The sequence below is a fragment of the Eumetopias jubatus genome, unplaced genomic scaffold (assembly GCF_037043125.1).
Source record: "Eumetopias jubatus isolate StellerSeaLion01/CBP00866 unplaced genomic scaffold, mEumJub1_p1.0 scaffold_15, whole genome shotgun sequence".
In the NCBI taxonomy this organism is placed as follows: Eukaryota; Metazoa; Chordata; class Mammalia; order Carnivora; family Otariidae; genus Eumetopias; species Eumetopias jubatus.
This window is the reverse complement of record NW_028274821.1, coordinates 46,754,241-46,780,256: the sequence shown is the minus strand read 5'-3', so window position 1 is coordinate 46,780,256 and position 26,016 is coordinate 46,754,241. Positions and strand designations below refer to the sequence as shown.

Genomic DNA, 26,016 nt, shown 5'->3' with positions numbered 1-26,016 from the left:
CCTTTACCTTGCAGAATATAATAAAATATATTTTTAATATTTAATCAGTTTATTATTTTTTCTTTCATTGAAATTTTACTAAGCAAAGTGTTTTTGAAGAGTAACACCAAGTCTAATTGTGCAACTTGATTGAAAATTGGACAGCAGAATGCATTTACCCATCATACTACATTAACATCGGAAATAACAACTGACTTCCTCTAAGACAACTTTCATGTTGCCCTAAGAATATAGGACATAATAAATTCAGTTCCTGTTGTCTACATCTTTGGTTGTTGGAGGGATAGGAATCTAAAAACAATCCTCAGACTTAGTGTTATAACGAAGAAGGGAAGGAAGTGAATTCTCTCACCTGATGCTGGAATGGAGAAGGTCAGGAAGTACACATTAAAGCTGGGGACCCCTCGACAGGGGACTGGTAGACATGGAGGCACAAATGTCCAGTGTCAGGGGAGAGGTGATCTTGCGTTTGACAAGAAATGCCATGGCTGAGGTCCATATCTAGCAGGGAAGGCCAGCAACAGAGGTGTTCATGCGGGCAGACTGTGTAGCGTGAGAAACACACATAAACTTGATTCTGAGGCTCTCCAACCAGTAAAGGGAGGGGAGAGAAGAGCCACAAAGGAGACAGTGGACTCATGGTCGGACAGTACACAGATAATAAGAGAGGATGCCGATGAGTATATTTAAGGACATAAATGTGCTTTGAAGACCATCAGTGGATTCCTGGAAGACGTGGATTGAAACTGCCTGGTGTGTCAGGAAACTAGATGCCTTTGCGGACCTCATGAGAGTCGGTTGGGGGGAATCATAAGCAGAGACCACACTGGAGCCGATGGGAGCATAAATAAGAGAAGTCAGTGCGTCTGAAGTGGAGGAGAATATAGCATGGGATCTGGGAATAATGGGGTTCGTTTTTCTGTGCCTAGTTTGCCCTTTTATGCCGTATGTTTCTTCCAGAGTGATTTCATGGAATTGATGTTCTGGCAAATCATGTTAATGTGTTTAGTACTATATTTAGTGTGAAGCACGACGTAACTGAGTGAATGTCATACTTCCTTCCCTCCCAGGTAGCTGTGGCAATCAGTATAGTCCAGTGCCTACCAGTCACCCCTCCTGGAGTCCTGAATTCACAGAGAGCCTCTGCCTTGCTCCCCCTGTGCCTCACGCCACCACCCCATTCTCTTCATTCTCCTATAGCATTTATCTAGGTTATGAGCAAATCTTCTGTCACCATTGTGAATACATTCAAGACCCAAGGAATCCCCCTCAGTTATACTGAGATATAATTGACATAGAACACTATATTTGTTTAAAGTGTACAACATAATGGTTTGATATATGTATATACTGTGAAATGATTACTAAATTTAGTTAACTTCCACCACCTCATATGGTCACAATTTTTTTCTTCTGTTGAGGACTTTTAAGATCTACTCTCTAAGCAACTTTCAAATATATGATAGAGTACTGTTAACTATAGTCATCATGCCCCAGAACTGATTTCTCTTATAATTAGAACTTTGTGCCTTTTGGCCACCTTCACCCACTTGCCCATCTCCCCCACCTCTGGCATCCACCAGTCTGTTGCATACTTTAATACCCTTCATCTGTATTTACTCATTTCATACACTAATCCTTGAAAACATACCATTATTGTCCCTCATATTAAGGATGAGGAAACTAGAGAACATAGTGTTTATGTTATTTGCAGAAGTTCCACTACTAGTGTATAGCAGAGCTGGGATTCAACCTTCAAACTCTGGCTCCAGAAGCGCATTCCTTAACCACTAAAATAGATGGTACGAACTATCAGGCCAAGCTGGGGCTCAGTCCAAAACAATAAAATGAGGTGTGTTGAAGAATAACCACTAACTTCCACATAGCACTTTGCGTACAGCTTCACACCTACTCTTCCAGTGTATATTCCCTCACATGTAGCTCAGAACACCATGCGGAGGTGTGAGGTTTTGAGATGGCAAGGTGTTTGCCCAAGAGTCACAGCTGGTAAGAAGAAGTCAGATATGATCTCAGAATGGATTAGGGCCTATTATTTTCTTACCCATTTCACAGAAGACAGTAATAAATAGAGGCCAGGATTAAATGTGTAATGGTCCCCTACCTTGAGTAAGCCCAGCTAAGCGTGTTCCCTGTGTTTGGTGTTAAAGTTGTAAGAAGTTCTAGATGTGCCTTTTCTCTGTACCGAATGTTTAGATGCAACATGGTGCCTCAGAATTTTTGGGGTCTTAAAGAAAGACAAATACTGGGGCACCTGAGTGGCTCAGCTCGTTAAGTGTCTAACACTTGATTTCAGCTCAGATCATGAGCTCAGGGCCGTGAGATTGAGCCCCGAATTGGGCTCCATGCTCAGTGCAGAGTCTGCTAGAGATTCTCTCTCTCCCTCTCCATCTGCCCCTCCCCCCCATTGGCAAGCTCTCTCTCTGAATAAACAAATAAATGAAATCTTAAAAAAAAAAAGACAAATAGTGTGTGATCTCACTTATATGTAGAATTTAAAAAGACTGAACACTATTGAAAGTGACTATTCATACCCAGTCTTGGAATCTCACTTCCAGGAAGTCTTCTTCTAAATATCTTTGACTCAGGTTCATCTCCAGCTACTGACAATGTCCAATGTAGAATTTCTATGAGAAGCAGTCAGAGCCATCCTCCAGGAATAACAGAAAGGAAACACTCAGCTTTTGGTGGAGCAAAACTGTATCCCCATTGTCCAGACTATGGTCTGAGTCTGCTCACAACCCAGAAAAAAGATGGGGCTAGAGAATGGATCTACTTTAAATTCATTTTTTTAAGAAGTTTTCCATCAAATATTTTAGGAGAAATTTGTATAAACACTTTACCAAAGAAGTAAGCAAAAATATGAAGAGATGCTCAACACCATTAGTCATTTGGAAAATGCCATTTTACACCCTTAGACACCTCTACATGCTGATGAAAATAGTTAAAATGAAAAAGACTGACCATGCTGAGAGTTGGGTAGGATGTGGAGCAAATGGAACTCTCCTTCATTGCTCATGGGAAAGAATAATGGTACAACCATTTTGGAAGACAGATTGGCTTTTCCTTGAAAAGGTCAACATATACTTCCATATGATTAAGCCATTCCATTCCTAGATATTTACCTCAGAAAAATGAAAACAAAACAGACCAAAATTGTACTTTGTTTTCTCTAATTTCTTTCATCTTCCCTATTCACTATCCTATAGGAAAAACAAATAAGCAAGCAAACAAAAATCAAATAACAATATTTTTTAGAATAAAAATGTATTTAATAAAATTTAAAAAACACAATGGCCAAGTGCATGGTATAAAGTAAGTGCTCAAAGACTGTCATACAAACGACTGGTCTACTATAAGCATAATTTCTCATTTCTTCACCAACATATGTCATCACTCTGGCTCTAATTGATGAAGATTGCCCCTTACCCATTTTGTCATATCTGCACTACTTGGAGATTTTTTGAGAATTAACACCTCCCTCTCCCTTCTCTTAGTGCTAGGAGAATTTACAGATTCAAGCTCTAAACGGATGCACGGGGAGAGAATAGAGCTGGAGTTTTCGGGCAGTTCTTTACAAAGTCTCATTATTGGTCAAATACATGCCTGCAGGGGAAAAAAGAAAAAATTTACTTAGTGAAAAAAAATGTGTGTGTGGTGTGGTGTAAAGAAAATTGCCCTAGCAGATCCAGGTTATTAGATTTATTATTATTATTGTTGTTATTGTTATTTAGATTTCTTATGTAAACCTTAAACTTCTGTGGGTCTCAGGTGATTTTTTTCCCCTCAGGTAATTTATCTACATGACGTTGGTCACGTTTGTGAAAATACGAAGTGTGGTCCAATTGCTTTCTGAAGTCATTTCTCTATCTGGGATCCTATGGGAAAGATCTAGAAGAAATACATTCTGGGGTAGGCAGAGGGTATGCCTCTGCTACTATTTGCTCTTCAGCTCCCCTGAAAAGGAAACTCCGACTATGGTTAGACCAACCAGAGGATAGTTAAAGGACACCTGCAAGGTAGTGCCTTAAAAGGCATCCTTTGAGACCTTCATTCCTCACCTGAGGTGGCTGGAGCCCTAATGGGTTCACCTTGAATCTCAGTCCCACCTTCTAGAGCCTTCCGTCTATCCCCTGCTTTGAATTGTTTCCATGTTCATCTGATTTCTGTCCCACTGCCTCCCACCTGACTGCTTTCTTGTGACCTTCCCCCTTGAGCCTGATGAGTAGCTGGAAGGTCACTTTTTTTTTTTAAGATTTTATTTATTTATTTGACAGAGAGAGACGCAGCGAGAGAGGGAACGCAAGCAGGGGGAGTGGGAGAGGGAGAAGCAGGCTTCCCGCCGAGCAGAGAGCCCAATGTGGGGCCCGATCCCAGGACCCTGGGATCATGACCTGAGCCGAAGGCAGACGCCTAATGACTGAGCCACCCAGGCGCCCCTGGAAGGTCACTTCTCAGTGACTCCAGGGGTCCCAGCTCATGGTCTTCCTCCTTGGACACATCACAGAGACCCAAAGATCAGCCATCTTGGTCCTGGGTGGGAATCCTAGCCGAGCTTGCTTGAAAGGGGTATCAGAAAGCCCCAAGGGATGGAGATAAAATTCGGCTTTCTATGGTCCAAACACTTAGAATGATCCTCTGATTATTCTAGGAAGTTTGTTGAGCCTGGCTGGAAAAAGTTACTTTTCTCGCCTCATCATGAACGAATCACAGTGAATTTTCTTCTGGCTCAAAATACTTTGGTGTTCATTCCATCCTTTGCTATCCACCCTAATGTCAGCACTCTTGGGCTGCCACGCCCTGCCCTGACAGTGCATCCTTATTACTCTGGGCCACACAGGCAGTGCTCATTGTGAGGTGATCATGACATAGCTTGTGCGAAGCCACCTGGAGGAAATGTCCAGTGAGCAAATGTTTTCCATGAAAGAAATTACTGATGGGTTATTGATGGGGGTGGGGGGGTGAGCAAATTTGCATGACAGAACTCAAGGATTCTTGGAGAAAACAGGAACCCAAAGCCCAACCCCATTCATCCCAAGATTCAGTTATTAAAACTTGGTAATTGTCTTGGTGTGGTGCTTGATAAAACACAGCCCAAGGATATCAGAAATACTTACAAACAAAAGTGCTAATGAAATACAAATGTCTCTTTTTTGGTTTAAACTGGCCTGTTTATACACTATGCCAATTATATGTATAAACGTACTTTGGAGTAAGAAGATGACTATGTGGGTCTAAGAACATTTCACATTACTGCGGTCACTATTATGAATTAGAATGTATTTTGCCTCACTTATACACTTGTTTCTTTGTCTTTAAATGGGAAGAACATCAAAAATGTTCTTTCTTTTATTTCTAATTTCCTGCCTTCTTCCCAGCTGGAGGTCCTGGAAGGGAGACCCAGTCTCTGAGCCAGTAATTGACCTTCGTGCAGTAGATGGCAGTATAACACCAGATTACCATACCTTTAATTAAGGAATGCATCGCTCACTACTCAAAACGACCCTCCGAAGGAAGCTGAGGGCCTCCAGAACACAGAAGGAAATGTTGCCTAAAATCTTTATTCTCTCTTTGTTTTAGCTTGATCCCCAGTCCAGCATTGGATAGTAAATCACCAAAGTGAGGCCCCTGAAGGCCTACAGTAACAGATGGAGAGCGTGGAGGGGAGGAAGCCCCGTGGCTTATACTCTACACTCAGATTACCTTGATTCATCTGCCTTTTTGGTTAAAGGTTGGAGGGAGCCATCAAAAAGGGGGAGCCTACATGGCACTCATATAGATCTTCCATTTGTTTCCTTAGTTGTAAGTGCACCTTACTGCAGTTTCAGTATGAATCCTGAAAAACATGTCAGAAATACAATGACTAATAATGGCAATAAAATTCTCATTCAAAGATTTTTGCATTCCAGGATGAGAACCGTCTTCAGAGCCAATTTAGAAAGTAGCAAGAATATCAAAGTCATTGCCTTACAGTCATATGCTTCATCTTAAAATTGTTTAAAGCAAGTTGATTACCACCTGACTGACCACATGACCCCTGAGAACTTCCAGTGATTGATTACATTTGGAATATAGGCACTTATTTCGCACACTGCATCCAATTTACTGCCATTCTAAGAGCATTCAAAATTAAATATCTTTGTTTTCTAAAATAAGAAGTCGGGGCTCCTGGGTGGCTCAGTTGGTTAAGCAGCCAACTCTTGGTTTTGGTTCAGGTCGTGACCTCAGGGTTGTGAGATGGAGCCGTGTGCTCAGCATGGAGCCTGCTTGTCCCTCTCCCTCTGCTACTCCCGCACTAGCTCTCTCTCTCAAATAAATAAATAAATAAATTCTTTAAAATCAGAGAAAATAAAGAAGTCAATTCCTATTCACTAACTTTTTAGACCTTCTCCTCTGTTTATATATGAACATAAATTTACATGCATATCTTTGAGTATGTCTCTTATGTATAATTGTTATGCTGACTACTAGCAGCAGTGCTAGTAAGAACTGGGAGTAAATAATAAAATCAGTTAAAATTCATTTTCAATTAAAATTTAAAAATTTATTTCTAAAGTATTGTACAATTTTTCACTCAAAAATTAAGAGAAAATTTAAATTGTTTTAAAAACATATTGTCTTTGATAATAATTGGGGAGCTGGAGGGAATATGAAAAGTGTCAAAAAAATAAAAGTAATATAGGGGCGCCTGGGTGGCCCAGTCGTTAAGCGTCTGCCTTCGGCTCAGGTCATGATCCCAGGGTCCTGGGATCGAGCCCCGCATCGGGCTCCCTGCTCAGCGGGAAGCCTGCTTTTCCCTCTCCCACTCCCCCTACTCGTGTTCCCTCTCTCGCTGTCTCTCTCTCTCTCTCTCTCTCTCTCTCTCTGTCAAAATAAATAAATAAAACTTTAAAAAAATAATAAAAAATAAAAAATAAAAGTAATATAGACAGTAAAGCATAAATCAATACATTTGAGAACCAAACATATATGGTAAAGATTATAAGTATAAACTGCTTAAACTTCCTTATTAAAAGAAAAAACTCTTGATTGGTTTAAAGCACAAATTTCATTATTACTTTACACAGGGAGATAAGCCTAAAATCAAATAATACTACATATATAATACTAACATAGTTAAAGGAAAGATGGGCAAAGGCCGAGCAAGAAAACTCGACGAAGGAAAGTAATTAGAGGTGGCAATATTAATATGATATTAATAATATTATCAATATTAATATTGATCATGATTAACAATACTGACATCCATGAGAAATGAATGAGTTAAATTTGAGAAAGAGGGTCAACATACATAGGACACAAATATAATCTGTAATTAAATTATAAAAGACATGGAACTAAAATTCAAATAATATAAAACATTAAGCAAAAATTTTTAGTAATATATAGAAAGGTGAACAAAAACATGATGGTAGTTTTGCAATTTTAGGACAATGTCTATAAAATAATTATAGAAAAATAATAAGGATGAGAAGAATTGGAAAATATGATTTAAAAGAGTAAATTAGTGGTTAAGACTCTTAATTACTCTTTCAAGTATTTATAAATCATTCACAAAAGTCATCATATATTAAACTACAAAGAAAATATCAAATATTCCTTCAGAGCAAAAATACTGTAAGTTGTATGCTCAGATCACAATGTCTAAAATCAATTTTAAAATAATTTTTAAACCCATCAATTAGATATTTAAGATTCATACTGATAAATTATAGTCAAGTCAGAGAGAAAAAAATGAGAAATTTAGTAATGGAAATTAAAGCACTATTAAAATTTGCAGAAGCAGTCACAGGTACACACTGAGATAAACTCACAGCTCTATCCAACATACGAATTGAAAATAGACTGGCCTCACTTATTAAAGTCAATAAAAGAATTCTAAATAGGGGCACCTGGGTGGCTCAGTTGGTTAAGCAGCTGCCTTCAGCTCGTGATCCCAGGGTCCTGGGATCGAACCCCACGTCTGGCTCCCTGCTCAGAGGAGAGCCTGCTTCTTCCTCTCCCTCTGCCTGCCACTCTGCCTACTTATGCTCACTCTTTATCTCTCTGTCAAATAAATAAATAAAAATCTTTAAAAAAAGAATTCTAAATAATATTAATACACTGTATAAATAATAAAAGCTAATGTTTATTGAATTTTCACTGCATTCTGTGCTAGATACCTTACAGGAAGTATTTTTATCTTCTCAACAATCCTACCATGCTCTTAAACAATATCTTATTCTCTGCTGCATATCCAGAGATCATAATATTTATTGAGCACCTACTGTGTGCAAGAGCAGCAGATGATAGAAGCTATTAAGCAGCAGAACTATGATTCAAACTCAGTATTTTCCCAATTCCATATGCTTTCCACTGTGACAGAATTCAAAATCACATGAATAACCCTGTTCATCATGATTAAGAGAATATCATAGAAATATAAAGATGATTTTATACAAGCAAATATATTTATATAATGCATTATTTATCACGCCAGAACTTGTTAAGTGGTAGTTTCTTAAGGATTCATTGCAATATGGAGTCTAAAACTAAAACAATAAATTTTTAAAATGCTTTTACATAAAAACCTGTCAATCTGACTTACTCTTTGAACAGATCTTCATCACCCATGCATAACTTTGTAATACATGCATTGGTCATTCAGAAAACTTCACTGAGATACTCTGTCATTACAGATCTATATATATTTCAGTTATTATAACCAAGTGATTTATTTGTTAATATCATCATCGTTGTCATCACAAAAGTCTTTTAAGTATTGAGAAGTTGTCAAGTTTGCAGTGGTAGGTTTTCCAAAATTTTAATTGTCTACTGAAAGCGTAATTGTTATCATTGTCAACTAATGTTTTTCTTTGAGTAAAAAGTTCACTTTGTAAGTATCTTGAGAAAATGTTTGTCATGTGCCCAAGTCTGAGTAACACTAGTTTGTCTGCCATCCTTTCAAGTAAAAATGGATTCCATGAAGAGTGGCTAGTTTAGCTCACAACTCAAAAAAATCATAGACATGCTTTTCCTTAAAACAATCATCATGCATGCAGCAGAAGTGCTTGTCACACAGAATATTAAAAGACTATCACAGAGAATATTCAAAAGATGTGTACTCAGAAGATTTAATAAAATTAATACTCTTTCTATTTCATCAAGGGCATTATTAAGTGAAACTGGCTTTCCTTTTACTTCAAGTATATTACAGTAAAAAATGTAATAATTACTGGTGCATTTTGGTGCCACTACCTTGATTGACACTTGGGCACCAGGAGTTTTACCCACCTTTGTTTTTGCACCCTCAGTGCAAGTTGTTAATATGGTGAAAAAAGCAAATGATGTCTTGATATTGTAATAAAAGTAATTTTGACATCACAGATCCCCTTAAAGTGTTTTGAGGACTCCTAGGGTCCCACAGGCCACACTTTGAGAATTGCTAGTCTGATGAATTGCCCTGCACCTGCTCTGGTCAGGCTACTCTCTTATTTTAAATCCTAAAGTAACTTCCCTTGGCTCCTAAGATAAAGTCTAACACCTTTAAGATAGTCTATTTGTTGAACTTCTTTCAGTTTCTCCAGCATCATTGTAGGGCATACTTTTCATCTGTCAATACAGTGCACCTCCTCTGGTCTTTTTCAGTCTTTCAAATGTACCAAGCCCTTTCCTGCTACAGGGCTACCCCTTCCCTATGCAGTTGCTTTTTCCCCTGGGAAATTTTGCCCTCCATGGGATACTTAACAAACCCCTACTCATTTTTCCAGTCTCCTAATTCATAGTACTTCCCTGGGGAAAACTGAAAGTACTCTAAATGAGCCACCCATGAAACTCACTGCCATAGCATCTTTTACTTCCATGTAGCCCAGATCCCAAATATAAATACCTAATTACATTATAACTCCTTCTTTAATGACTAGGTCTTTTGCTCCAACATACTCCAGTGAAACTACACATCTCGTACTCAAGACTCTATCCCCAAGGCCAATAAATGAACGAATGAAGTGCACCACATATTTTTATACCTAGTTTACAGAATTAGGATTTTGAAGAACGTCTATAAAAAAAAGAGAAATATCTTAAATTTAATAAGTCAAAACCCAGCATTTTTATTAAAGCTCTGAGACAGGTCACAGCTAATGGAGATCTTGGGTTGAGAAATGATCACCAGTGCCATCAGTGAAGAAAGTACTGAAGTACTTGGTAAGCCATCAGTAAGTTCCAAGAAGTCCTTCTGGTGGAGATGGTGAGCTTTTTTTTTTTTAAGATTTTATTTATTTATTTGACAGAGAGAGACACAGTGAGAGAGGGAACACACACAGGGGGAGTGGGAGAGGGAGAAGCAGGCTTCCCGCAGAGCAGGAAGCCCAATGTGGGGCTCCATTCCAGGACCCTGGGATCATGACCTGAGCTGAAGGCAGATGCTTAATGACTGAGCCACCCAGGCGCCCCAGATGGTGAGCTTTTGTTCAGCTTCTCTGAAAATTTTCTGACTATGGGTCTCTCAGGTATTGAGTGAAAAGTTGTCATTTTCTGAATTTTCCTCAGAACTTTGTCCTTCCCCATTTTGGGTTTTACTTTCTCATCAAAGATCTGGAAAATTGTCGTAAGTTTCAACTCTTTCTGTATTCCTACAATTGAAGTAAAATTCACTCACTAAAAAATTAGAAGCTCTAATTCAATGGAATGCTTATCATCTTAACAAAAACCAACTTTGAAAAATGATAGAACTATCTGGATCTTTTTTCCTCATGTTAAGAACAACCTTTAAGGAAGCTTTGCTAGGCTTCCTTTTAAAATCTTCTTTAGTTTGGGTGCCTGGGTGACTCAGTCAGTTAAGCGTCTGCCTTCGGCTCGGGTCATGATCTTGGGGTCCTGGGATTAAGTCCTGCATCAGGCTCCCTGCTCAGCGGGGAGTCTGCTTCTCCCTCTCCCTCTGCCCCTCCTCCCTACTCGTGCTCTCTCTCTTCTCCTCTTCTCTCTCTTTCTCAAATAAATAAATAAATACAATCTTTAAAAAAATAAAATCTTCTTTATTCCCCTTTCAGATGGCTGTCTTGGAAGTGTTGATCAGGTGTGAAAGATAACCGGATTTGTATATACATGGATCTCACCTTATTCTCTGCTGCAAAACATTTAAGTTGTCAAATTTGGTTTTATTTACTCTGCTTAATTGAGAAAATTACTGAACATTTAATTTACTATGTGCCAATTCTTACGCTGAGCTCAGGCTATACCAAGATGATTAAACCTCTAATCCTGCCCACAAGAAGAGTAAAATGCAACCTCTACTACTGCAGGGGTGTTCAAGTTGTTAGAATGTGCGTTTGCTGGTTTGTGGCAGCCTCTTTGTGTTAGCCCAGACCATTGTGTTAGCTCTGGCAACATAATGGTTAAACCACCCTTGCTTTTCTTTGCTATTTTTATATAATTATAAAATTGTTGTCTTTTCTTTTGTATTTGTCTTTTCCTTTTGTAAAAGTGGTCCTAACGCTCCCCACAATCTTTTCTATTTTCACTTTGAGGTTTGTGGCAAAACAGGGAAGGGAAAACGTAAGAGAAAAGAAGAAATAACATTTCCTGTATGATTTTCAAGACATCAGAACTTGCCTCTCTCTTTTTCACATTCCTAGAGAGTAAAAGGAAGCAATTATAAAAACGTAATGCACAAAAGGCAAATGGGAAGTAGATGCTGAAAATGAAAGGAAAACAAGTGTCATCTTCTCTGTCCAATTGACGAAATGTTACTTAAACTACACAAGGGATTATGAGCTCTGTTGAGTGGCAGATTCAAACCAGCCTGTGTGAGACAAGTCCCCAGGGAGGGCAGCCGGCCCTTTAATGCAGGCTATTAACCTAAAGGGCTGGCTAGTTTTCAGCTTTGCTGAATCAGAAAACCCATCTATCTAGATATTTGTCTGTTTACTTTTTTTTCAGAGAAGATCATATTCTGAGTACTTAGTCATACCAACTCATACTCAAAAGAGACTGGGTTAGGGCGCCTGGGTGGCTCAGTTGGTTAAGCGACTGCCTTTGGCTCGGGTCATGATCCTGGAGTCCCGGGATCGAGTCCCACGTCGGGCTCCCCTCTCAGCAGGGAGTCTGCTTCTCCCTCTGACCCTCTTCCCTCTCGTGCTCTCTGTCTCTCATTCTCTCTCTCTCAAATAAATAAATAAAAATCTTTAAAAAAAAGGAGAGAGACTGGGTTATAGATGGGATGGCCATTTTATTAATGTGTGCGAGGTCAGCTATTACCCGGAAGCTCATAGATGTTAGTCATTTGGATGGAGCACTCCCTGTCACATAAACACATGCTCGTGTTCACATAAGAGATGAGATTAGAAATAAAAATGTTTATTAGTGAGCTGAGAAGGAAGGGAAGGGAAGCAGATCACTTCAGGGAAACTTCCACCCAGTTCCCACAGTCAGATGGGTTCGCTTTCTCCGTTGTGGCCATGGCTAACAGATGTTGAGTGCTTATTTTGCCCAGGCATTGTTACAGGTACATGACATCATCCTATCTTCACAACAACCCAGTGAAATAGATGTGGTTATCATTTCTGTATGACAGAGGAGAAAAATGAGGAGCCCAAGGTCACACACCCACGCAGAGGCTGGAGCTATGACATGAATCCCCGCAGTCTGGCCCCAGAGTCTACTGGCCTAGCCACTAGATTGGGCCTTCCCCTCTGATGATGTTCTTCCTATCTTAGATTAACACTTAGCAAGTTCTTACCCTCTAATTGCCACTCTTCGTAACCAAAAAGCAACATTTGGGGGCGCCTGGGGGATGCAGTCAGTTAAGTGTCCAACTCCTGGTTTTGGCTCGGGTCATGATCTCCCGGTCAGGTTGGTCGTGGGATCTAGCCCCGCATCAGGGTCCCTGCTCAGAGCAGAGTCTGCTTGAGTTTCTCTCTCCCTCTCACTCTGCCCCTCCCCACTGCTCGTGCTCTCTCTCTCTCTCTCTCAAATAAATAAATAAATCTTTTTTAAAAAGCACCATTCGGTTATTTCAGAGACTTTACAGGATACAGCTCCCTTTTCACTTGCCAAGTTCCAGTCCTGTCTTCCAAATGATGTGTTTTGTTGATCTCTACTGGATCTTTGAAACCCCCTGTTCCCATCTGAAATATTTTCAGAAATTATCCTGGAGGTTAAAGGATCCATTTTAAATAGGTATCGCTTGAGTTGGTCTTAAACTCACTAAAGATATTGTTTCGAAAACAATACTGCAGAATAGATGTTATTCTTACTATCCCTGCTTTCAGAAGACTGTCATCTTCTGACACAGTCCCCAAATTTTAAGCCTCGCTTTTTGGAAAATGTCGTCCCTTTTGTACTTGCTATGGGTCAGAAAGCTCTCTGCGTGCCTCCTCTATGACAGACACTCAAGATACACATTACTGCCCTCAGGGAGATTACAGTTTATCAGGGAAATCAGATATTAAACAAATAATTAAATTGATTACTTAAGGGCGCCTGGGTGGCTCAGTTGGTTAAGCAACTGCCTTCGGCTCAGGTCATGATCCTGGAGTCCCGGGATCGAGTCCCGCATCAGGCTCCCTGCTCGGCAGGGAGTCTGCTTCTCCCTCTGACCCTCTTCCCTCTCATGCTCTCTCTCATGCTCTCTCTCTCAAATAAATAAATAAAATCTTTAAAAAAAAAGTCCAACTAAAAAATGAATTTAAAAAAAAAATTGATTACTTAATTACAAACAAACAATGTAGTCAAAGGAGAATGCTTAAGGTTATGAAGTAATATGGAGGCAGAACAGTATAGCAGTGAAGTATCACGTATATAATAAATTGTGGCTTTTAGCAAGTTAAGTAACCTCTCTGAAATTTTGGTTTCCTTATTTGCAAAATATAATTACAGTAATTACCTCATAGGGAAGTTATGAAGTTTAAATGAAATACTGTTTGTAAAACACTTTGCTGAGAGCCTACATATAATTTGAAGATTGTTGCCATTAATATTAAAATAATCTGTGTGTTACAGTTTCCATGAAGACGTATCAAGGTAAGCTTTGAATACTATTGCAGCCCCATTAGCCCTGATAGGTAGGATATCACTTGTCAGTGGAATACCTAAGGATTTGAGATTATCTGGATTACCATTCAATGACTAAGGCAAAGTTTTTACTGTGAAAGGTTGTACTTGGTAGAGAACCAAGAGAATCACACATAGGCAATCTTGAATCTTTTAGGGAAACCAGCACCTAGCAAAGTGCTTGGCAGACCATAACTTATTTTTGACAAATGATATCTGCAAAATTGTTTTCCAAACAATATCTTCAGTAACCAACTCAAGTGCTACCTTTGAGGTACATATACAATGGAAACTTTTTAAAGGGGGAAAGGTGTAAATAAGGAAAAAAATAAGAAAAACTTAAATCTCCTGTTTTATAAGTTTTTTCATATTTCCTGCTGACCTGGAAAGACCACCATTTCTTGCATAAGTATTTCTCCCTTTTCTGACTTTGTCTAGACTTTTCTTCCCAAGAACAACCTGGGAGGTGTGAAAAATATGAAAAAATATGCTGTGTAAATACTATATTGGCACACGTGGTTCGAGTCCCCCATCTAGGTGCTCATGTTAATAAATGTGCATTTTTAATTGACTTTGTAAAAAAAAAAAAGAAAAAGTAGAAAGGGAAAGGAACACGTGACAGTGGAAAAACCCAGAAAATGGAAGTTTCTATATTCACTATTTAAAAGGCACTCATCACCCAAAGTTCTCAGAACCTACTGAGACTTCCTCTTCAGGCAGTCCTGCAGAATCCCCCCCAGCTGCCTAATGGCCCTCTCAGTCTCTGTGCTGCTGGCCCTGGTGATGCTGTGCTCCAACCCTGCCTGCTCTCAGGACTGCGCCCTGCATCCTAGCCATGGCAATCCAGAAACCTTCACACTGTTGAGTCAAATGGAGAAAATCTCCATTCTGTCCTGTCTGAAGGATAGGACTGACTTCAGTTTTCCTCAGATGCTTGTGGATGGGAACAAGTTTGAGAAGACAGAGGCCACACTTGTCATGCATGAGATGCTCCAGCAGATCTTCAACCTCTTCAGCAAAAGTGACTCTCTTGTGGCTTGGGATGAGACCCTACTGGACAAATTCCTCGCTGGACTTCATCAGCAGGTGGATGATCTGGAGACATGTTTGGAGGAAGAAAAGAACGTGGAACTATTAAGTGAGAACTCCAGACTGGCTGTGAAGAGATATTTCCATGGAATCATTCTCTATCTTGAAAAGAAAGTATACAGCCACTGTGCCTGGGAGGTTGTCAGGGTGGAAATCAGAAGGTGCTTGTTCTTCATCAATGAGCTCACAGCTAAACTCAGGAAATAAAAAAGATGTTGAGTCTGAAAACTCATCTGGCCAACTAAACGGCTATTTTCTAGGACTCAAAGTGCAATCTTCATCTCTATCTTTATGCCAGAAGAAAAATAAATAATAGCAAATGTATGGGATTATTATAAAGTTATGTTAAATGTTGTAAGTTGTTTAGGACAGAGAAATGCACAATTCATCTGCAATAGCTTAAAATCTTTTGTACTTATTTATTTAAATTATTTGAAATATTTGTGCTGTTCATACTTTTTAAATATTTATTGTTCACAAACAATGTGTTTAGCATTATGTGTTGTATGAGACTACTGTTCATTTTTAAGTTATGGGAAATAAAAGCAATTTTTATTTATTTATTTTTTTAAAAGATTTTATTTATTCATTTGAGACACAGAGATACAGAGAAAGAGAGAGAGAGAGAGAGAGCTCATGAGCAGGGGGAGAGGCAGAGGGAGGGGGAGAAGCAGGCTCCCCGCTGAGCCAGGAGCCGGACTTGGGGCTGGATCTGGGGACCCTGGGATCATGACCTGAGCCGAAGGCAGACGCTTAACCATCTGAGCCACCCAGGTGCCCCTAAAAGCAATTTTTAAAAATCAATTTTGCTTGCACACATTTTGAATAAAAACCTAACCCAAAGCGTGATCTCACAAAATAAACCTGCAGAAGGTTCCTGAATGAAAAGGGACTAGGGATAGCCCAACATGGCTAGGGGAAAAGCCGATGCTAATATTCATATGAAATTGCAAGTGACTTCGAATTGCCAAAACAATCTTGAAAAATAAGAGCAAAGTTGGAAGGCTCACATTCTTGATTTCAAAAAATACTACAAACTACAGTTATCAAAACCATGGGATACCGGTCATTGACCAATAGAATAGAATTGAGAACCCAGAAATAAGCCTCCACATCTATTGTCACTTGATTTTTGACAAGGGTATTACGACTATTTAATGAGGAAAGAACAGGATCTTCAACAAAATGGTGCTGGGAAAACTGGATATTCACACTGCAAAAGAAGGAATTTGGATCCCAAGCTCACATCACATAGAAAAAAAATCCAAAATGGATCAAAGGTCTAAATATAAAAGCTAAATCTAAAAAACTCTTAGAGAAAAACAGAAATAAATCTTGAAGGACATTAGATTTGCCAGTGATTTCTTAGGTAAAACACTAAAAGCATAAGTAACAAAAGAAAAAACTAGATAAATTGAACTTCATCAAAATTAAAACTTTTGTGCACTAAAGGACACCATCAAGAAAGTGAAAAGGCAATCTACAGACCAGAAGAAAATATTTGCAAATCATATATCTAATAAGGGTTCAGTATGCAGAATATATAAAGAACTCTTATAACCCAATAATAAAAAGGCAAAAAACCTAAATAAAAAGGGGCAAAGGATTGAACAGAAATTTTTTGCAAAGAAGATACACAAAGGGACAACAATAATATAAAACGATGTTCAGTATCATTAGTCATCAGGGAAATGCACACCAAAACCACAATGACATACCACTTCATACTCACTAAGATGGTTAGAATCTAGTAATGGGAAAAAATAAGTGTTGATGAATGCAGAGACATTGGAACCTCTACACATTGTTGACAGGAATGTAAAATGTTTCAAGTTCTGTGGCAAACAGTTGGTGGTTCTTCAAAAAAGTTAAACATAAAATTATGATATGGTCTAGTAATTTCACTTCTAGGTATAAACCAAAAAGAATTGAAACTGGATGTTCAAGAAAATACTTGTACACATATGTTCTCAACAGCACTGTTTATGATAGCAAAAAGTGGAAACAACCCATTGATGGATGAATGGATAAACTGTTGTGTATTCATGCCATGGAATACTGTTCAGCCATAAAAAGGAAGGAAGTACTGATACGTGCTGCAATGGGAATGAACCTTGAAAACATTACGCAAAGTGAGAAGCCAGACACAAAAATCACTAATTGTGTGATTCCATTTAAATAGCTAAAATAGGTAAATTCAGAGAGACAGAAAGCAGATTGTGGTTGCCAGGGGCTGAGAAGGAAGAGGGTATGAGAAATGATGACTGCTTAATGTGTATGAAGTTTCCATTTGGGGTGATGAAAAAGCTCTGGGGGCGCCTGGGTGGCTCAGTCAGTTAAGCGTCCAACTCTTGATTCCGGCTCAGGTCATCATCTCAGGGTTGTGAGATGGAGCCCCACATTGGGTTCCACACTGGGCATGGAAACTGTTTAAGATTCCTCTCTCCCCTTCCTTCTGCTCCTCCTCCCTCTCTAAAAAAAAAAGTTCTGGAACTAGATCGTGGTGATGGTTGTACAACATGGTGAACGTACTAAATACCACTGAATTGTATACTTTAAAATGGGTCGTTGATGTAGATGACCTTTTTCTTCCTCTGATCATTTCCCATGTTCATGTCTTCCCTGAAGACTGTAAGTTCCTTAAAGACAAGGAAATACTGGATCCTTTAACCCAACTCAGCTAGTCCAGAACTTTGAACAGAGGAATATTTACATGATTGCTGAGTAGTTGGTCCTTTAGGGTAGTGATCATGACTTCCCCTTTCATAGTGTCTTATCCTGTTTACAGGGCAGTACAGGGAGGGCCTAAAGATGGTTTATAAAAGTAAAAAATTAAACCCATATATATAGTAGTTGTGTTGACACAGTAATCAGAGTTTTTATGAATGCTGTAGTATTCTAAATTTTCTCTAGTGTGCTAGTCTTGTCTTCTCCTTTGGACATGGTTTTCTTGCAGAGGGACCCTTCTTAGCTACTCCCATGGTTTACTGCAGGTCTTGGGCAAATTGCCTAAACCTTCCGTGGCTTAATTTTCATAGTTGTATTATGGGGTTCATAATAATACCTACCGCAGAGGTTTATGAGATTAGATGAGTAATGGACACAAAATGCCTGGCACAAGGAATCACTCAAAAGTGAGATAATTGTTACTATCATTTTTATTAACTGTGCACATAGTAGTTACTCAGTAAATAATTATTCACTTCTGAGTTTCTTATGGTAATTATTTAAAGAAATTCAGATGCCTCTTGACCTTTGGTTAATGTCTCTACATTTCAGGAGCTGGGGAGAAAGAACTGGTCAAAAATACAGAGAAGCTGGCAGGGAACTTACCTCAAAAACCAAAGAACAAAAACTTTAGGGGATAAAAGGGTGTTAAAAGTCTTGCATAGATAACAACAGCAATAAAACCCAAATCTAATTAAAAAATGGGCAAAGGACCTGAACAGACATTTCTCCAAAGAGGATCTACAAATGGCCAATAAGAACTTGAAACGATGCTCAACATTACTAATCTTTAGGGAAATGCAAATCAAAACCACAATGAGATGCTACCACACACTTATTAGAACAGTTACTGCAAAAAAAAAAAGTGTTGACAAGGGTCTAGAGAAACTGGAACCCTTATACACTGTTGGTGAGAATGTAAAGTGGTACTGTCGCTATGGAAAAAAGTATGGTGGTTGCTTAAAAAATTAAAAATAGAATTACCATATGATCCAGCAAATCTGCAATTTTACTTCTGGCTATACCCTCAAAAGAAGTGAAAGCAGGTTCTCAAAGAGATATTTGTACACTCGCGTTCATAGTAGCATTATTCACAATAGCCAAAAGGTAGAAGCAACCCAAGTGTCTACTGATAGGTAAATAGATAAATAAAATGTGGTTTATCCATACAACGGAATATTATTCGGCTTTAAAAAGGAAAGAAATGTGACACATGCTGCAAGATGGATGAACCTTGAGGACATTATACTAAATGAAAGCCAGTCACGGAAAGACAAATACTGTTTAATTTCAATTATATGCAGTACCTAGAGTCGTCACATTCATAGATACAGAAGTGGAATAGAGTTTGCCATGGGCTTAGGGGAGGGGAGAACGGGAAGTTGTTTTTTAATGAGTATACAGTTTCGGTTTTGCAAAATGAAAAGAGTTCTGGAGGTTGGTTGTATAACAATGTGAATATAATTAGCACTATTGAACTATGCACTTCAAAATGGCTAAGATGGTGAATTTTATGCCTTTGCATTCTACCACCATTAAAATTAAAAAAAAAACAAAAAACACCTTAAGCCTTGCATTGACACACAAACATCATATCAGTGTGGGCAAAGGCATGGGATTTATTCAGGTTTGAACCAGCGTTTAAATTCTGACTTCCCACTGATTAACTGCATGCCCTTGGGAAATATGCTTAACCTTTTTGGGCAGCCTCAGTTTTCTCCTCCACGAAATAGGAATAATAATTCTTTTCCTGCCTCTCGGGAAAGCACTCTGAGAAGAACAAATCCCCTCCCCTGCACGTGAGTCCCAGGCCTTTTCCAGATCGCTGTTCCCAGGCTATCTGCCCCTGGCTTGTGGGCCTGCCTCCTCACCCGGAGCAAGGCAGGATCCCAGCCAAGCCTGCTGACTGTCCAAACTCCGGGAGTTAGGGACGTGATGTGGGCAGGGGCCTGTGCGGGGGTTCTGGGGGAGGGTGTCACTGCGCTGGGACTGAGGCGAGCTTGACCTCGGAAGACAGCCTCACCAGACTGCCGGGACCTGGGGTTCGCGGGGAGCCGGTGAGGCAGCCTGCCTAGGCCCACTGCTGCCTCCTGCTGGTGCATCCGTGTTTCCGCTGGGGGGCGGGGAGAGAAATGGCGCCAGCCGTCTCCTGTGTGTCCAGAGAGGCCTCTCCAGGAATACCACCTCCCTGCGTCTCCTCCAAGAAGGGCCAATCATGTCCCCGCCGCAAGCTACAGGTACTCTTCAGATGGCTGTTCCCATGCTGTCTGTCTCCCGGGGTGTGTGCCTGCCTTCTCTCCGGAGCAGGGCAGTGCCCTCAGGGCTCCAGGCCCGGCCGAGCCCACCGACCCTTCAGACTCCAGGCGTGAAGCCCTGCTGGCCGCCAGAACTCACAAAACTTCCCTCTTTTTCCCAGCAAATGGCTTTGGGAAATGTTCTCCATGTGGGTTCCCCTTTATGCTCCTCTCTCTCTCTCTTGCTTCCACAACCTCGGCTTCCTCTCCTTTCTGCCCCAAACCATGTCTCTGCCCTTCCAACCTTCTTCGGTGAGGCTTCTTCTCTCCCTTTTAGTTTTGGAGTTTGTTGTGTCCATCTTCAGACCGATTTCTGGGGTATTTGGGATGATTTAACAGTTACCTCTTTGTATTCCGGGCAAGGCCAGCCTAGGGTCCTCCTACTGCGCCGCCATCTTATCTGCCCCCCTCCAAAATTCAATTCATTCCTAATCCATACTTCAACAAGATTTTTTTTTTTTGAAGATTCTATTTGAGAGAGAGCGCACAAGTGGGGGGAGGGGCAGAGGGAGAGGAAGAAGCCGACTCCCCACTGAGCAGGAAGCTGGATGCAGGGCTCCCTGATCCTAGGACTTTAGGATCATGACCTCAGCGGAAGGCGGATGCTTAACCCACTGAGCCACCCAGGCGCCCCTTAAACAAGATTTTTAGATGGAGGGCGCCTGGGTGGCTCAGTTGGTTGGGCGACTGCCTTCGGCTCGGGTCATGATCCGGGAGTCCCGGGATCGAGTCCCGCACTGGGCTCCCTGCTCAGCGGGGAGTCTGCTTCTCCCTCTGACCCTCCCCCCTCTCATGCCCTCTCTCTCTCTCTATCTCATCCTCTCTGTCAAATAAATAAATAAATAAATAAATAAATCTTTAAAAAAAAAGATTTTTAGATGGAACCTTGCAAGTTGACTGTCAAATGTATCAAGAAATCATTTATAAGAAAATCTGAGAAAGGGGGAAATATACAGATGAGCTCGACTTATCAAAGATCAAACGATCCTCTAAGGCTATAGAAAGTGAAACCAAATGGTGTCACAGAACAGACAAATCTGATCAAGAAAACAGATTAGAGGTTGCGGATAAGACAATTGAATTTAGTGGACCTTTGCACATAATAAAAGTGGCATTTCAAACAAGTGGGAAAAGTGGGCGTCGGGGGCAATTAGCTAAGCCATTTGAAAAATAGCATCATCCCTCTGTCACATTCTTCCAGGTTCTCCTTGCTGCATTTGGCCTAAGTATAATCGAAAGAGGGGAGGGAGAGACAAATAGAAGCTAGCTATAGTCACGTGACACAACACTAACCAATAGAAGATTTGGGACAAGTCTGCTGGGCAATTCTAGAAAGAATTTCAGCTCTTATTCTTCTCTTTCTGCTAGGGATGCTCTTGCAAGGATTTGATACTTGGAGCTAGTGTACCCGTCCTGTGACTATGAGCAAGAGACCAAGAGAGTCACAGAGATACCAGTCAGCACACTCACGGCTTTGAGTTGCTTTTCTAACCCTGCAACCATCACCCTGCAGACTTTAAATTGAGATAAGCACCCACTTTCGTTATTTTAGCCTCTGCTAACTGAGTTATCTGTTAACTTACAGCAGAAAGCATTCCTAATCGATACAATAATATTGATCAGATTTCAGCTCTTTCTTCAAGCCTCTTTAGGCTAAGATACAGCTTTTTAATTGATGCAGGGGTTCTGGGGCACCTATTAAGATTAGTGTTTGGTTTTTCTCCTTGTTGCATACCGATGTAGTGAATTACATAAACAGGTTTTCTTATTTTGAACTATCATTAATGTCCTGGATAAACTCCAGGTGTTTATTTATAATACACCTCTGGTCTGATTTACTCATATTTAACATGGTATTTTTATCTTCATGTTTATAAGTAAGAACGTCCTGTGATTTTTCTCTTCTGATTTTGTTATCTGGGTTATCTGCCTTATAGAATGACTTGGTGAGCTTTCTGTCTTTTCCTGTGCCCTCTTAAAACAGGAATGAAATATGATTTACCGAATAGTTTCATGATACGGTTTCCCGCTTTGCTCTTTCTTCAAGCCACTTGACCGAAGACCGTATTGCTTTTTAAAGACTTTCGATGATGGCTTGCTATTTCTTCTGGATGCAATACCCTGCTGAAAAAAGTCTAGCAAAAAGACCCTCATGCAGTGGGGCTAAACTTGTCTAAAACCATATTTTAGTTTTATCAAAATGAACTGTATTATATTTTGAATTTTATTTTTCTTCCTTTGCTCACCTTGCCAAGCGATGTACTCATGGATATGACAGGGGCTTGAATTCTTGTCTAGAAAGTGTATTCCATGAACACAGCAAATAGTGCTGCGATAACCTCTTGCAGCTTGATGGCTGGGAGCTCATCAAAGCACATACTCCTAGCACAGTCCTTACTCAGTAAACAATACTCAAGTTCCTACCGTGCGCTGGAAACTGTGCTAATGACTGGGGATACAAAGCTCAGACTCAAAAAAGTCTAATCTTCTGGAAGAGACAGAAAAAATAAACTATCAATTACAGAACAGAATGTTAAGTGTTCTCATGGAAATGCTGTATTTGCAGAGAGCCACAGGCATGGGGGGTGGGTTGTGAAATGGAGGGAGCTAATCAATTAATTGGTACTTTAAGACGATAGATGGGATATGGAAAGACATTGAAAGAATTGGACAATGGGAGAAGGGCCAGAGACGTGCAGGGATTTGGAAGCAAGAGCTAGCCAAAGAGTTGGTAAAATTGGACATTTTATAAAAATAAGAGCTAGGAACAAAAATCAAGTTTCCCTCCTTACGAGGGGTCTAGAAATGAGAGATGGGTAGGTTACACTAGACCTTGAATGTCCCTGCTACAACTCTGAGACCAGGAATGTTGTTAAATTTCTTAACACAGGCCAGGAAAAGAGACCTCTCTGTGCCCAGTTTCCTTACCTGTAAAATGAAGATAATCATAGTACCACCTTCTAAAACTGGGGTGAGGATTAGTTGCTTTAGTTTAGATAACGTGGTCAGAATGATACCTGCCACTTAGTAAACGCTGTTTTCACGTCAGCTCTTCTCTTTGAATCTGGTTTGAAGATTATTCCCTGACATCCCAGGCTTTTGGGCAGGAAGAAGAGGCAGTTCTAAAAGAGTTGTCCAGGAGAATTTGCAGGGCCAGCTCAACCACCGCACAAGGAGGGGGACAGATAGCCATTCTCAGGGATGAGGGCGCCAAGTTTATCTCAGCACACGTTCCTCCTCACACACACACCAGCTGTCTAACAAGCACACGCCTTTCCCCCACTGCTTTCCTCCCTGCGGTTCTCCCTTGCATTCAGGATCTAAAAGTTTCCACCAGAAGAATTATCTGCTCTGTTAAGATTCTGTGCACTGGACCCAGCCAAGCCCTGCCGGCCAGAGGGAAATCCCAGCCTCCTTTTTCAAATTCAATTTTGACAACTTGCATTTTAGTTTCCTTTTCACTTGTTGCAGCAGACACATTGTTATTTTTGCATGCATGACACAATGGCAGATGATGAAATAAAACTAAATTTAGCTGTAGGTGTAGAGGATTTTGCTGTGGACTGTTTCACTTTAAAGAAAACCCAGGAAGTACCTCGGAGACAGAAAACTCACATCTGAGTCCAGACGATAAGACACTCCCACGCATCAGCTGAGGGAGGGAAAGGAGCTTACTCAGCTGCTATTGTAAATTAATTCTCTTCTCAAAGCCAAGTAGGCCTGGCTCTATCCAACCGAGTGGTCCTGGAAGTTAAAGAAGTCTGGTGCAGAGCATCACCAGCTATCTGAAGGGAAATATAAATCCAGGCTTGATGCAGACTGGTAGTCAATTAGCAGCAGTGGGAGTCCTGGTGGCAAACGAGGGAGATGCTGGGTGGGCAGCCCCCGTGTGTGTCCCTGGGCCACCAGTGTGTTGATGGGACCACCCCGAATGTGGCAGGTGGGCGCACAGTGTAGGACCCTCTGGTTGCGCTTGCATATTGGAGCAGGGGTGCAGTTAGCAAGAGCTGGGGAGGACCTTCAGCAACGTAGCCTTGTCCCAGAGGGATCCCAGGTGACCAGGAAGGAAACTGAGGAATGAGTCTAGTCAAAGGCCTGTGACAAGACATCCAGGATGTGGGAAAGGGAAAAAAAGAGAGAGGAATCTGAAACCAGGGGCACTTAGATCTTAGCTGCATGTTCTGCCTCCTCACACCAGCTCGGTGGCCTGAAGGTGGTTCGCTCCCTCAGCAGCTGCTGGCTTGTGGTCACAGGGAAACCCCAACTCCAGCCTCGGGCACTGAGTGAGGTTAAGAAGAAGGAAGCAGGTGACAGCCTCTCCCCTCACCCTGAGAGCAGGCTTTTGCATTGTAGTTCCAAAGTTAAACAGGAACTCTTCCGGTTCCTGAGTAAAACATCTCCAGTGAAATTAAAACTTTTGGTGAGATGATCACGCAGTCATTGTTGTAGAGAATATTCTTTTTTTTTTTTTAAGATTTTATTTATTTATTTGACAGAGAGATAGCGAGAGCAGGAACACAAGCCGGGGGAGTGGGAGAGGGAGAAGCAGGCTTCCTACCAAGCAGGGTGCCCGATGTGGGCCTCGATCCCACGACCCTGGGATCATGACCTGAGCCGAAGGCAGACGCTTAACAACTGAGCCACCCAGGCGCCCCGAGAATATTGAACCAAGTTCTTCGTCATTTCCCCGTGTCCTCGTTACCTCCCCTCCTCCTCCTTTTTCAATGGACTTCACTCCAAATAGAATCTCACACCACAGTTGCTACCCAAGGTCAAGAAAAAATCACATTTGTTATCCTGTGGTTCGAATAGAACAACCAATAAAGAAAAAGGATTCATGTTATTATAAACCCATAATACTTCTTCAATTAGCCACCCAAATGGGTTCTTATAAATATCACCAACATCAGCTGTTTTTAAATGTTTTGGTCTCAAGACCCACTGATTCTCTTAAAAATCATTGAGACTCCCCCGCAAGAGAGATTATACTTATGTGTGTTACATTTATTGATATTTACCATGTTGGAAGTTAAAACTGAAAGAGTCCTAAATATTCATTCTGTTAAAAATAGCAAAAATAAGCCGATTACATCTTAACATAAAAATATACTTTTTATGAAAAATAACTACATTTTCCAAAGCAAAAAAAAAATATTTTAAAGTTTTGTACATCTCTTTAATGTCTGGCTTAATAGCAGACAACTGGGTTCTCGTATCTGCTCTGAATTCAATCTGCTGTGATATGTTGTCTGTTTCAAGTGTTTGAATGGAAATCCAGACTCACACAGATACAGAAAATGGAGAACCTTGAAGACGGCTAAAAGAGTGCCTGGGAACCCCAGAGGTGCTCAGACTATACTCTGAGAACCGCTCATATACCTCATCATCACACAAGAGTGAAAGGATACTTACTGAGCACAGTGAGTTTGAATTATCTTCTGCCTATTTTCCAATTCTGCTTATTTTCCTGATAGTTTAGAAAACCAGGCAGTTTGGGAAAATACTATACTCTTGTGGTTGATATTGTTCAGGATTATCAGCTAAAAGTTTTAGGTTAAGAGTAAGTGTTCATTCACAGCTTTGATTCCTGTTTATTAACCTTCTTTCATTGTGAAGTATAACAATCATTCACAAAAATGCACAAAAGATAAGTAAAAATGTTAATGAATAATTAAAGCAAATATCCACCAGCCAATTAAAATAATCAAATTTTGCAACGTTCCAGAAGCCTCACCATCATTACCGGCCAGTGTGCCCCTCTTGGATATAACTCCCATCTCTCTGTACTAAAGGTAACTGCTATCCTGAATTTTATGGTAATCATGGGCTCACTTTTCTTTATACTTTTACCTTGAAT

General features: G+C 40.4%; 1 protein-coding gene across 1 annotated transcript; it reads left to right on the top strand.

Moving 5' to 3' along the window:
• Positions 1-14,796: 14,796 nt before the first annotated feature.
• On the top strand, positions 14,797-15,345 carry LOC114212451 (interferon alpha-14-like). The gene has a single exon (XM_028107324.1). The coding sequence runs from the start codon at positions 14,797-14,799 to the stop codon at positions 15,343-15,345; it is 549 nt and encodes a 182-aa protein (XP_027963125.1).
• Positions 15,346-26,016: the final 10,671 nt, after the last annotated feature.

Excerpts from the sequence above, each read along its gene's own strand:
- LOC114212451 (XM_028107324.1), top strand. The coding sequence starts at position 14,797 with ATGGCCCTCTCAGTCTCTGTGCTGCTGGCCCTGGTGATGCTGTGCTCC.